Source organism: Bombus vosnesenskii, unplaced genomic scaffold (genome assembly GCF_011952255.1).
Source record: "Bombus vosnesenskii isolate JDL3184/JDL3185 unplaced genomic scaffold, Bvos_JDL3184-5_v1.1 scf7180000013267, whole genome shotgun sequence".
In the NCBI taxonomy this organism is placed as follows: Eukaryota; Metazoa; Arthropoda; class Insecta; order Hymenoptera; family Apidae; genus Bombus; species Bombus vosnesenskii.
The window spans coordinates 180,649-195,060 of record NW_022882927.1 but is presented as its reverse complement, the minus strand read 5'-3'; the positions used below and the strand labels follow the sequence as shown (position 1 = coordinate 195,060).

Below are 14,412 nucleotides of genomic sequence, written 5' to 3'. Positions count from 1 at the left end.
CGCGATCAACCAGATGCGCTCTTAAGACGGATAAAATGTACGATACAATAATTTCTCCGTCGCGATAATTTCGCTTAGATGGATAGAAGATATAGACGGTTTCGAACAAGCGCACAACCGATCGGTGTCGATACTAAAATTCAAAGGAACTGGTTCGATTCACGGATCGAAAGTATTTTTTAAAAAGCAAACAACACCTGAGCAAAGTTTATCGGAGCCTGTCATGAACTTCCGTGCTAGACGGTTCGATCGCGACGGGTCGTTGAACATTGGAATGGACGAACTGTAGGTACGCTAGAAACCAGAGGCTTTAGACGGCACGTTACTATTATATTTTACTACCGGACCGGTATTCGCGAGAGAAAGCTAGAACAAGAAAGGTACACGTGCAAAAGCGAGTATACGAGCACAACTTTGATTTTCATTGATAAATTTCCTCCAATAAATTTCTAGAATTTTCCATGCTACTATTTATTGTAAATTTACTAAGAAACTTTTGCTATTCGCAAAATTCTCTTGTACGAAACGTTGACTTTTTTGAGTAGAACGAACAATGTATAAACTTTAGTCGTCGTTCAACTTTTCTAGTCTAACGGTCGCTTTTATCGTAGTGAACGAAAAAGCAAACGTTTTAATATTTTAGACGATCATACGATATTTCCATTTACTAGAATGTTAATTCTATCCTTAAATAACACCTATCGTAACGTTGTAAAAGTCTTATTATCGCGACCTTTTCTGGCAATACACGGGGTCTTCGACAATGCATTCTACCTAAAAATGTTTTCACACGTTCTCTATTTGGTATATCTCATAGCTTTTTCCTAAATGGCAAACTAAGTCACGAATGTTTATATAACAGAGAGTAATATATACAGGATATTGCGATACCTAGATCGATGTCTGTTCTTTTGTACTAAGAGAAACATCGTTGTACGTAGCGTGAACGTATTTAATTTCGCATCAACGACAAGCCTTTACATTTTGTGGTTCTTAGATCGTGATTTTAGTAATCGTAAAAGTGACAAATCCGCGACCTAGCGTTTTACTATCGATCGAGCAATCGTCGCAACGAACACGCGTCGAGTTTTAACGAAAACCTGGCATATGATACAAATTGCTCGACTACATTCAGCCACAAGCGATACACATGTTATACGGTTTAGCGATAGAACGGTTAAAATCATTCAATTTGCGTATACGTTATTTGCCGAAATAGCAATCGTAATCAGAGCTGCGCCCAAAGCACCGATGATTCGCGTGTCAGACCGAACGTGACTTCGTATCAATGGTGTTTGCGTGAAATAGATGTAAGTTCTGGTAATTGCATCGCTACCTCGGTAATCGCAACTGGGACACCGAGGTTCTCTCTTTTTCTCTCTGCTTCTCTCGGTAGGCGCGTTATATGATTTTCGCGGATTGGTCGGCTGCTCGATGAATGCGCAGATAACGTCCCTGTTAACGTTTTCAACATCGATTCCCACGATATCCAGCTTGACCATTTAAAGTTAGCGAGTTATGCACCCGGCTGCAACAGTTGTCGGCAATCTCGGCACAAAACCAGATGTCCTCTCTCCCTCCCACCCTTTCTTTCTATCACCTATCCGGCAATTCTAGCCTTCCCCTGTCCGAAACCTCTACCTCTAGCTGCGCACCTCTGCTTCTCATCTTTTCGCTTATCTGTTATTCGTTATCTATTATTTTGCTCCGTCTAAGCTGTAAACGTTGTCTTACACGTTCTGCTACTACGTGCGTAGATAACCAGTGAATAGTTACCATAGTATAGTACATTACTACATAGTATAGTATATATAGTATACTATAAAATAGCTGCAGGAATTTCATCGTTCTCGTTCCATCGACCAAACGCAGATTTTGAACGCTTTAAGAAAAATCGTAGCGTAGAATTGAAACGAGAAATCGTATTAGATGGTACGTTGACAACGATTAAGAAGATATTAAGAAGATATTAAGATAAGATGCTTGCAAACGAATGGCTGTCATATATCCTTACGCTGTTTCCGGCAACTTACCTATATAATACATATATTATATATATTGCATCCTCGCAACGAATCACGAAACACCTACAGGTAACCAGTAATTAAGGGTTAAAGGTTCAAGTCAGTATGCTAGATAGGGTAGAAGAGAGGACAAGCTTGTTATACAATCTGTCACCGTGTTAGATCGAACAGAATGTACGCGTAAGAGGGAATATTCTTGCGCGTGGCGTCAATCGTAGCATCCACGAATGCAGTCAACGATAAACCACGGGTAAACATCCACTTGACGTAATTGGCAATCAGCTAAGATAGATTTATGTACGAGAGATTACACGCGCTATCCTGCCAGCTCCTTCGACATTTCCCTCCGAGAAACATTTTTCTTTCTTCCTGTCCATCCGTCGTGGTTCGAACGAACGTTCCGTTAATAAGGTGTACATACGTAATCGAAACTTACCGTCGATATTCGTATCAAAATGTACAAATATTGCATTAGCAAGAAAACGGTTACGGGGGGAAAAAAGGTAAACTTTTTCATAGAGATAGTAGGTCCTTTCAGAAAAATACTTCTTCGGAGCAACATTGCGGAATAGATTTTAAAATAAAATCGCTTTTCTTCGACGGCATTCTTTCTCTTTGAACATGGAATAACTTTTGTCGTGTAAGTACTGCGAACACGCGATTACGTGAATCTTTTAAGCAAAAATAACGCAACGTTCCACGTTTGATATAAAAGACCAAAGTTTAAAAAATACGTTAACCGAGTGTCCGCGAAACCGATATCGAGTGAACTGAAAGAAAATGTCGTATAAACGGTATATAATAATTGTTTACAGTTATCATAGAGAATATATTAATTAAATTATCAATAAATAAACCATTCTGTTTCATAAAACAAGCATTGCCGACATAAAACTGATCAAAGTAGTTTTTTAAGGCTTATTGTTAGTCATATTAACGTATCCGATGCAGCATTAAGCTATATATAAACTTAAATACCGTCGTAAAGAGAAAGTATTTTCGTCGAGTAAACAGACAAAGTGTTTTATTAAAAATCATTACTTCACCCAAGTCGAAAATTTACATGCGTTCAAAAATATTTCCACTGTGAAATACAACAAGTACTTAAAAACCAAATCCATATAATAAATATTTTGTACGATTCTATAAACGGCGAAATATAAATGAAAAAGTAAAAATTGACTGAAACTAATCAACGATCGAATCTCAATCCTTAACTATCGAATAAAAATTGATACAAACGACAAAATGAAAAGTACGTATATATATAAAGACATATGAAAAAATTTTACTCAAGGTTAAAAATAAAAACGTCGTCCGATAAATATTTGAGTATTGGGAAAAAGAGTAACGATTGAACATTATTTACCAGCTTTCGAAGTGACGTTACGAAGGCATAAAAACACGCAGAGTAAGCAGCAAAACCACGCAGTCGTTGTCCTTGCCTGAAAAAGAAATAATGGGATCTCGATAAATTTCTGGCGTCGAACGATACTTCGATTAACGTGTGTAAATTGCTCGATACGGTGCATTATTTGTACCCCAAATTGCTTGATTTATAATTTCTGGTTAAATGAAAGATACTTAATTATACGTTAAAGTAACGATAATATCGCCGAAATACCTCTGACACGGATACAAAGTTGACGCAATATCGTTTATGCAATGGTATCGTTTTACGAACAAAAGCCTAATGTTCGTCACTCGAGACGATTTAAGCCTCGAGCTGCTGAAATCCTACGAGAAACAGTTTATCGAATACCAAGCGCGAAATGGCTCGCAAACAGTCAACTTGAATCGTTTCGAAACTGTTAATAACGCGTATTTTATCATCCGCTCCCTCCCGATTGGCTTCGGAAGGAAAACGGCGAAAAAAAATAGCAGCATACGTAGCTGAGACTTACTCGAAGCTCTTCGGAAAGAGTGAAACGCAGAAACTACACGAAGGTACACGAGAGAGCAATAATTCAAATCTTCGTGGCAGGAGGTCGTAGAAACTGTATCGTAAAACGTGTAATTAAAACGTTATTATGTAAAGGAGGGACGGAATAGATAGAACAAGGGATGGAAAGAAAGAGAAACGAACGGTCGATTCCTTCTGCAATTGCGATCTACGAATTGTTTCTCTTTGGGTCGCATAACGACGCGACGGTTTAAGAAATATTACGTAGCTTCGTTCGAAGCCCTTACGTAAACAAATTTACGCGTGTAACAGGTATAGAACGCGTGAGAGGAAAAGAATACTTAACAAGATATAGCGCGAAACTCGCATCCTGTCTCATATCCCCCCTCGGTCACGTTTCCAGGCAGAATTTCATAAGGAACAGGATCAAAAAGAGAACTAACGCTTAGCCTACGTGGGGTCTATGCTAATGCGATATTGATGAACGGTATGTAATAAGGATGTTTGCGGCGCTTATAAACGTGCTGGACGAAGGGAAACAATGTTATCGGTACCGTGTGATCTTCGCCCGCATACATTCGGACCCGAGGTGTTCCCGTCACCTGGACGCGTGCGCGTTCTCATCAAACGTGTCTACACGCTGCAACGCCTCCTCCTCGCCGGACTATCGATAATGGCCAACATTTTGTGGCCAGTTTACCCCTGCCGCCCATCTCTCTCTCTCTCTCTCTCTCTCTCTCCCTCTCTCTCGTTTCTTTTCCATCTTCTGTCTTTTTCTAATCTTTCATGTACTTGGATGCATGCGATTCAACAGAGCCATGCCACGATTTAAATACCGTCACAGCTCTATCAAGTTGTCACGTAACGACGAGACACGAATATCTGGTATCAGGATAGAAAATATCCTTTTGGAAGCGTGTGTGGATCGCGATCGAACGAGGCTGCCTTACTAAAATACTTTCGGCTGCCTACGATTTTAAGATTGACGCAACGCGAGCGGTAGAAAGTCCATTGAACGAGCAAGATAAGTAGAGGCATGAGTACGTTGCGGCCTTATACGCGTCCGTGGCTTACAACGGCGTGTCTAGTAAAGCTGCTTCGATAATTTGGCGTCCTACCTTTGTTTACGCGAGTTTCTCGCAAAGAAAAATACCTAGTTAACTAGATACTTTCCATATTTTCCACTTGGCGTACATCCAGTCGCCCCTCTTGCAATGCAAAGTCCAAGTATGCGCCATAATTTTCAAGAATTACACCGTTAAAATCGTTGAGGATGCCAGAAAGGATCGATGAACGAGACAGGCTACGATTCAGTAGCGCATAAACATTACCGCCACCGTGTTATTAACATCGTGAGAATAGACAGCAAACTAACAGGATACGAGTATTTCGCGAAGCGTGATAGAAAATTAAAAGGAATAGTTATATTTCGAAGGAACAGCGACTTTTTTTTGTTGGATCCAAGCCCAGACCGCGGTATTTCCATATTCTATTCACTTATCGATCGCGCTTACCGAACGCATTGCGAGTTTTCAAATTTATTATTTGCTCTATTAGCAATACATTTTTATCGAACTCATCGTGTGGCCTTGTAAACAAAATTTAACACGGTCCAATGCGCGTTCGGTCGGTTTAACTATGAAACGTTACGCTTCGATTATCTCGAACGTTCTTCGATTACCTGAGAATAATTAAAATAATACGAATCCGTACTCCGTACCACTATAGTAACGAGCTCGTAATACGGTATTTAGGCACGTGTTACGTTCGAAATAGAATTCTGCTACACCGCTAATGAGAATAAAATTCATTATCCAAACCGTATGGAATTATTTATTTGCTTGTACGCGGGTCACCGCTATCTCGACGATTATACACGGATACGAGATTTCAATTCGCCGAAAGAATTCTAATCAACTTCTCATACGTGACCATCCCACATTCGCATTTTCAGGCGTTAACGTGTCTCCCGTTCGTTCAACCGCTTTAACGCTATCGGTTTCATCGAATCCTCCCTATTAAAGAGTACATAAGTGTGCGAAGCGAGTTTCGCGGCCACTTTCCTGCGTGGGCGACGAGTTATTACCGAGTTCTGAACGCCTAACGTGAAAACATAGCCCCATCCGCCTCTCTATTATTTATCAAATACTGAGAAAATTCAATACGAATTTTGTTCCCGATAAAAGTCTATTTGCGTGAAATATTCGCGGCTAGGTAATACTGGTCGATGATTATTTTTAGAATATTTCTATTGTATCCTTCTATGAATATCTTAAATTTACCTTGTACCGATCACAGCGCAAATAACAGCGTATACATATTTACATCGATATAAATATGTACGAGCGATATCGCTAAGCTCGTCTCCACTCGATAAACAGGATATAAAGGAGAATCATAGAAATATCAACCAAACGATTCGTTTGCCATCAACGAATAACATGCGTTTATTTACCTTTCTCGATTGTTTTCCTAACATAATCTTTCCTTCCGGCGAAATTATACATTTTCCAATTGATCACGAACGTTGACACGACGAAACTCTATTCTACGCTACCGCCTTAACTAACGTACGCGTTCTCTTTTTTTTTTTTTTTTTTCAACGATGTTTAAATCCGATAATTTTACGATAGAGTGTAACAACGATGAATAAACGTATAGCGTTTAAACTTACCGAAACGTTTCGGCACAATGATTCTCCCACCAAATCTGTAGCTTTTTCCTAGTAAAAGTCACGAAAGTCGGGATTACACGATTACGCGATACATCGACTTCCATTCACAACACGTTTCTACAACAGCAGAATTACTTCACTTTCTACTATCTGCCTTATTAATCGCGAAAGTATGACCGTTTCTCGAACCAGTGCTATCTATGTCGGAAGTAAACCGTGGTAAAATGTCAGGGAACAACTTTTAATAAGATCTCGCACGTTCTAATCCATCTTTCGATACATACCCGCTTGATTTATCGCTCGATACTAACTCGACGCAATGACAAAATATCGATATGCCCAACGAAAAGGTAAATACGTAGGTAAAATTTACGAGTTTTTGGACGGTGTACGATTAAACAACTTGATTCGACGAACAGTCCGACTCTGTGACGCTAATAGAGGAATAGAAATAGATACCAGAGAAGACAGAAGCGAGAAACGTATAAAGACGAACGGGGTAGAAAAGGTGAGAGTCGATCTGAAATGTCAGACGTTAGACGGAGTCAACGTAAGCTCGACGCGAAACAGAAATTTGACGCGAGACAACCGTATACGTAATTCCATTAGGATCCATTTTTATACTTTCTCTCGAGGAACGAAACGGCAATTTCTTCGTTCTTTCGTTTCATCCGTTGCTTGCATTTAATCATCTTCCATTGCCATCTCCTATATAAAAATCGTCTTCGAATCTTGCCCTTCTTATCCTTGCTTATCTTTGCATTTCGATGGCACTCTTATCCATGATAAGAAAATAACTTTCAACAAATTATCACATCTTTGCGAAAAATTTATTTCCATAGGTCTGCTTCTACTCGGGAGAATTTGTGGTAGCACGTTTCGTTGGATAAATTTTGGACAAAACGCAGCGTTGAACGATTCCTCGTGATAACACGTTGGTCGATATCGAGGAAAGCTAGTGCAACGTGGCTGGCAGTTTTACAAGGTTGCGATTGCCGAACGTGACTGCAGAAACCGACATAACGCGTATACGGACCGAAACAACGATGTTGCTGTGACTATCGGTCTGCGTAACGTATCGCCGGACGCGTTGTGTGTAATATGCATATCCGAGTCGTCTGTTACACCGAACGGACGAGAACGCACCTGCTCCTCGATGCGAACTACGTGCTCGAAGAATCCTCGCGAACGATTAACCCTGCCCCTTTCTTTCCCTCGCTTTTCCGTTACGAATACATTTGCCGCTAGAAACGATGGACGAGCAAGACGAACGATCCACGTATACGTATGCCGTAGCTAGAATACGGGGTGCGGTAGTTCTGAATCAACGAACTAGCCTCTACTTATCATTTTGAATAATTCTGTGCCTTCTCTCACGTCCGTCTTGTCCCCCTTCGTTTGAATCATTTCCACAGAACCGAGTACTCCAATTCTTGCGTATGTCCAACTTTCTACCAGGTACAGTAGCGGACGAAAGATCAAGACGAAATGGAAAAAATAAATAATCGATTTACTTTCCATAAAAAATATAAATACAGTGTTCTGCTTTTGGTAGTAACTAATTGGACATTTGTTTGTACATTTAGAAAAAAATTTCATTTTGATATTTTGCTCAGTAGCTAAGTTATGAAAAAGGAACGAAATCTGTATAATATTTCGTCGGTCAATACATGCCTGCCTTTAAAAATTTATACCAAGCTTGCTTACAAGCCGTTTCTGACCTATTCGCTATATTCGTAGACTTACGATTTGTGCCCTTTCGTTTTCAAGTAAATTCTTTGATTTACCCATAGCCTGTTCCTACCTAAATGAATTTTAAGCAATAAAAGGTACGCTAAACAATGATTTTGACATTCCAGAATCAAAATGTTCGAAAACTGTACTCATACTCGCGTTTTACACAGATCGTCTTAAACTAACGTCCACCGTTTACAAGCGCTAAGCGGTAACTAACTGTTGTAACTGCTACATTGTTTGCATTTAACGACTGGCGGTCTGAGATTACGGAGGTCAAACATACAGCTTTGTTATTTCAAAGAGACAAACCGAATAGAAGAACAATATGCGTATAAGATGTTTGTAATCCGGTTTACAAATCGTCGTCTTAAACTTTTGTCCGCTACCGTAGATACTACATATAACATATACATATATTTAGAAAAAGATATAGAAGAAATACCGACGTAGACATACGACATACAAATAATGTGTTCTTAAAGTAATCGTTCGAAAACAAAATATATCGTTCCTTGTCAAATTACGTATACCAATTAAAAATTTGGAGCCGATAGTAAACGATATATCTCCATCGACATTATCTATTTAACGTAAAGTAAATGGTACATCGATCCGTTAGATTTTATCTAAATTTCACAGCCTGCGGACATCGTCGATCCTGACGATTCTCCCGGGAAACTGTCGATACGGGATACATTACCAGGGAAGAGAAACGGTGGCCTGGCATAGCGTAGGGAAAGAAGAGTGGAAGTCAACCGGTGATTATTTATCGCTTATTATGATGCGCCAGTGGCCTCGCCAACCGAGCAATCGTGGCAGCCGCGATCGCGATACGGATAACATCGTGGCCACCGCCTACGATTTATTAATTACCGCCTTGCCGATCCCCAGGTTTTATTTAAACCTTGGTGAATAATATATACTCGTACGTAGACGCGACCAAGTGGAAGGAACTGCCAAGTAAATGGCGATTAATCGCGCTTCATCATTTTACTAAATATCATTTTACTAAATTACATTTTACTAATATCCGATCGACGAATTCGTCGAATGACGAGGAACGGAGAGCATCTCGGCAATGACTGCTCAAATTGCTCGGCACAGCGTGGAGCAGGCGGCAGTAATAACGCGATAAACAGCCATCTGAACTTACCGTTACTCGGTTAGTTTATGACACCGACAACCGAATCTGAATACGAGTCTGATCTGAAGCGAACAGGTAGGGGGTTTCTGGCGGTGCATCCGAGCATTCGGCGTGCAGTTGCGTTGCACAGTCGATCGCGATAACGTATACCAACGTAATGTAGGTATATTTCTGATTAGTCCACTACCGTATTGCCAGCTGTTTCCCCTTGGTTTATACGGTGTCAACGAATTGCAAGCGGCTGCGCGTTATTCGTAGTACAGGTTATTCAGACACGTATTTTACACTGCGCGTATATTTTTATACGAATAGCCAAAAGAAGAGGTTATCGAAGGAGAAGAATTAGAATGCGTAAGAATAAATCTGTGCCACGGCGTGACAGCGAGGCAACGGCGAGAAAAGATGCGATGCGTATGGAAAACGAGAAAGGAGCGACGTAAGGATGGAAAGCGGAAGCGACTCGATTTGCGGGTGTCGTGCTACTAATTAACCGGTATTCTTTACCTGAAATTAGACTAGACGTAAATCGTCCAATCCCTAGCATGTCAACGCGATCGAACGCGATTGAACGCGCTCGCGCCGTATCGCATTTTCTTTTCGTCCCTTTCATACCTGCTTTTCTACCGCGAAACAATCTCGTAGCTCACGATAGCGTGAGACTGAAAATCCTGTTCTCCGGGGAATCGCTCTTATTCTTGGGAACAATAGCTCGTCCCCGATTGCGTCTAGCTAACTCGAACGTACCTACTAAGATATCGCGTAATAACCGTACTCGCGTAGACGCCAGTCACCTGGATTCGCGGCTGATTCGTGACCGTTAATTTTTATTGTTCCCGTTGTGATCCTGTTCGCTGCGACAATGCAAGGAAACGGACGGCTCTAATTTCCTTTCGTTCTCTCGACACGAGTCTTGGCGCAAGTACCATTCAGAGATTATACGCGTTTGCTCATTTACGGTATCGTGTTACGCCATTGTTTTATTACATTAATTTCTGATCGTAATCGAAAAAAGAAACGGTAACTTTGATTAAATTTTTATCGTGCGACGATCGTACAACGACGATAATACGCGATTCGTATGTTTTCTATTCTAAAGTTATCCGAGTAGTAACTCGAAAGTAATCTTTGATTCGAATCGCGAATAGCAAACCCTAATATAGTTAAGACTACGGATAAAAGGGTTGGCTTTCAACGAGAACGGATTTCTCGTTGAAACAACAAGAAGGAGGTAAGGCAAGTCACCAGGAAATTCTTTAAGCCGACGTTAAATAGGCATTTCCTGCGGAAATGTTCGTCGATGAAATCGAGCCTTCGATGATAGTAATTGAATCTACAGAATCCTCGTAGGTTACGTTAGTCTCCTGATTTCACGTCAACCGTTATTCGACGGAAATTACGACGCGATAGCAAGTTTTCCATTTCATCGCTGTATTCTGCTTCTCTCAAGCGATTGACGAAGGTCTCGCGAATAGAACGCAAAAAGATCGATGCTTCGAGCGAACCCGCGTAAGTGGTACGTTGTTCGCGTTAATTTCAACGTCCTCGGGTTGAGAATTATTTTAAGTAAATGTGCTTGTCTTTGAAAAGGAACGTATCGCTTAGTTAAGTTAGGTAACTCGCGTACGCTTCCGTGCTCCGTCATCCGTTAAAAACATAAAACAGGCACGCGATTATCATTCTTAAATTTCATCGCACGAACTTACATCTTATCGTTGCTCGACATGCGACAACGAATTATTAACGAACACAATGAATACGTATTCATTCAGACTTTCATCCGTCTACGATTGTCGTTACAAAATATTTTTACTAGCATATAGTCGTATAATCGTCATACGCAACGGTGAGTAACACCGCTCTTCATCGATAAATTACGAACGCAATAACGCTGGCAATTACAGCAGAATTCCAAGTAGAAACTCGTCGAGCGAGTATAATCGCGCGATATTCTTCAATTACCACATAAGTACGCGTACTATATGCGCATTTAAATACGCAGCAAGATGAAAGTAAAAGTATAACGTGTGAAAACGAGTTCGTCAATAGCGACATCGGAGTCGTATTCTTCCCCTCGTTTACCTTATCACTCCTAGCGACTTAAACACGTCAAACGCCAGACTATCGCGTTTTATCCGAATCGTAGAACCAACTGAACGAACGAAAAATCTGGTATTGCGAAAATCAACGAATACAACGACCATTACGCGGAGGAGCGACGATGCAGGATGCAGGTGACTGCATATAGACTTTCGACCGTGGTGATACACCGCAACAGGAAAGGAGTGCATAACGGTTGGGAGGAAGGGGGGGGGGCAAGGGCAATCACGATGAAAAAGATAAGGGGTGAAAGCCAGCGAATATAGTCCATGTCAGCCCATGTATCTTTACGCCAATATAATCTACAAGCGCAATGTTCTCGCTTAACCAAGTTAAACCTCTGCCTGCTTGCCCATTTTTTCCGTTATACCTTTGCTAACTTTTGTACAACCTGTACTTTTTACTTATGCATATCGGCAAACGGGTAAACTATTAAAATGAAAGCGTACTTTAAAAACGATATTTTATATTTATTTATCACAAAAGTGGCTCGATACGTTATAAGTTATAAGACGAAAGATTAAACTATCGAACGTTTTCAAATTATTCGACGAAAAGTGAATATTTACCGAAAAACTTGTAGTTGATTTGTCAACAGTTCCTACGAAATATCAAATTAATATTTTATATTATTCCACGAATATAGTCACAATGTTTGCTTCAGAATAAATAATAAATGCGACAGTTGTGCTTCTTTTCTATGTAAGCCCTATTCTAAATTTGCTCGACTTTGATAGTCGCGAGCGCTGATACGTATTCTTAAGATGGATTACCTTTACATAGTTAATTCATCTTTTTTCTCGTTTTGAGCACGACTATTTTTGATTCGTTTATCGCGTACGCGTTGCATTCGCGTGTACGAACGAGAGCAAAATAAGCAGATGCCTGGTTCTACGCGTCCTGTTTTCCAACAAATTTTTAATACGATGCGTCGCGACATCATCTCGATGTCATTGTAATTTCAAAAGGTTAATCGCTCGTAAACCTTCGTAATCTTAGTGTCAGCCGAATCTTTCGTAGATATTACGAAATCACCTACAACAACACCTTGAACACGGTGTTGTTTTCATCGAATCTTGGCCAACATTTTTCTGTAAGTACATACATATATATAGTCAAGTATAGTATATGTCAAGATCGATTCGGAGATATCTATCGGGATTTCATACCGGCTTTCGGTACCTCTTGTAGATACACGAGATCCACATAGACCACCGACTTTCGCTTCCATACAGACTATCGATTGAAACGCAGGGAAGACAACTTGTCTGTCGCTCTACGCAAGGCAGCAGATATCTCCGATCAATGGGAATTTACTATCGCTAAGACAAGACCGAATCGCGAGGAAAATACGAGGATCGGGACCGATATCCGATGTCGACCGACAAACTCATTGGTTTCGCTTATACACGTTTTATTATCGTTCTGCTTGAATCGGAAATCGCAAGCGTACTCTTTGTTTTTATCTCCTAAATCGTTTTATCCAATTCTCTTAACCGTTATACGTCTTGTTATATAGAATTCGCTGTTTGCGGTTCCGATAATAAAACTTCCAACTTATGTTACGCAGCAACAGAACGCAAGTATCGACGAAAAGGCGAAGTCGACGGAAAAAGCGGATCGACTTTCAGGCTAAGCTGAACGAATCGCACGAATCGGGACGAACGATACGTCGCGTCGCGTCGCGTCTCGTCGCGATCACATAAATACCCGAGAAACGTCGACAAGTTTATGACACATCTTTCAAGACGAGATGTTCTTTTAGAGATAGGATTTTAGCACCGTATGGAACAGGCCTGTTTTCTCTTACGAATCGTTCGACTAGATCCTAACAACGCGTAGGCTCTCGTGAACTGCATTCGTTCTCTGGTGCACGACCACGCTTCCCGATGCTCGTGCATCGTTCACGATGAAACACACCTGTCGTATACGTCGTGCAACATCCAATCCGCCTACGATTTGCATTGAAACTCTGTTAGACTGGTTTCAGTTTGCGCTACCGTTTGTATAATACAATCGCTTTTCTCCTTTTTTCTTTGCTACTTTGTTCGTTGTTTGCGTAACTCGACTCGTCGACGCTATCCTTGTCCTATCGATTTAAACCGACGCGTCCAAAGATTGTCGATGCTTGAAATACTCACATACTTACTTAGTCTTACATATACCAATTTACTATTCATATATTATACTACTATGAAACTAATAATCCGACGAGTGATCGAAACGAGGCTTTATCGCTCGATTCGTTGCGATCAATACAAAAGAAATTTGCGGTAGCAACGGCAGAGCACGCGACCGAACGAACATGCACCACTCGAACAAAGTTGATCGCGATCTTCGTATCTCGCTCGAGTATCGTTTCCGCGACGCGATGCGAAGCAGCCAAGGACCGCTGGTTCGGGCGCGCGTCTAACCACGCGGAAGAGACGCGGCCGCGGATTCCCGCGCCAACCACGTTCGATCGTAACTTAACCCGTTTTTTCTCCCACGACGTTTGCCGACTCGTGCACATTGCGCTCGATAAATCAACACCGGATCGACCAGCGATTCCGCTCGTCGTAACATCTCTGCCATTATGAATCATCGCTCGATAATCTCGATATTTCGAAGTGGTCTGATCGCGTTGCATGCGCGATTCTAACGACGAAATTTTCCTACAACAGGTACAAGTTTTCAACTTCCGACGGAATAAAAACGTCTGCGCACGCGATTCGATCGCGACACGACGGACACGAGGTCATTTTTTCTTCGTTCGCCGCTAACAAAATCGATTTCGATCCCTCTCGCTCGCGAGTAACCTCGGATATCTCGCCACGGCACCAATCACGATTTA

General features: G+C 41.1%; 1 protein-coding gene across 1 annotated transcript in view; it reads right to left on the bottom strand.

Annotated features, from left to right (window-relative positions):
- LOC117230454 (cadherin-99C) overlaps window positions 1-14,412 on the bottom strand; it is a 76,385-nt gene that overhangs the window by 26,820 nt on the left and 35,153 nt on the right. The window contains exon 2 of the mRNA XM_033487932.1: window positions 3,394-3,469. Coding sequence (XP_033343823.1) covers window positions 3,394-3,469 — 76 coding nt within the window. The remainder of the gene's footprint in view (window positions 1-3,393; window positions 3,470-14,412) is intronic.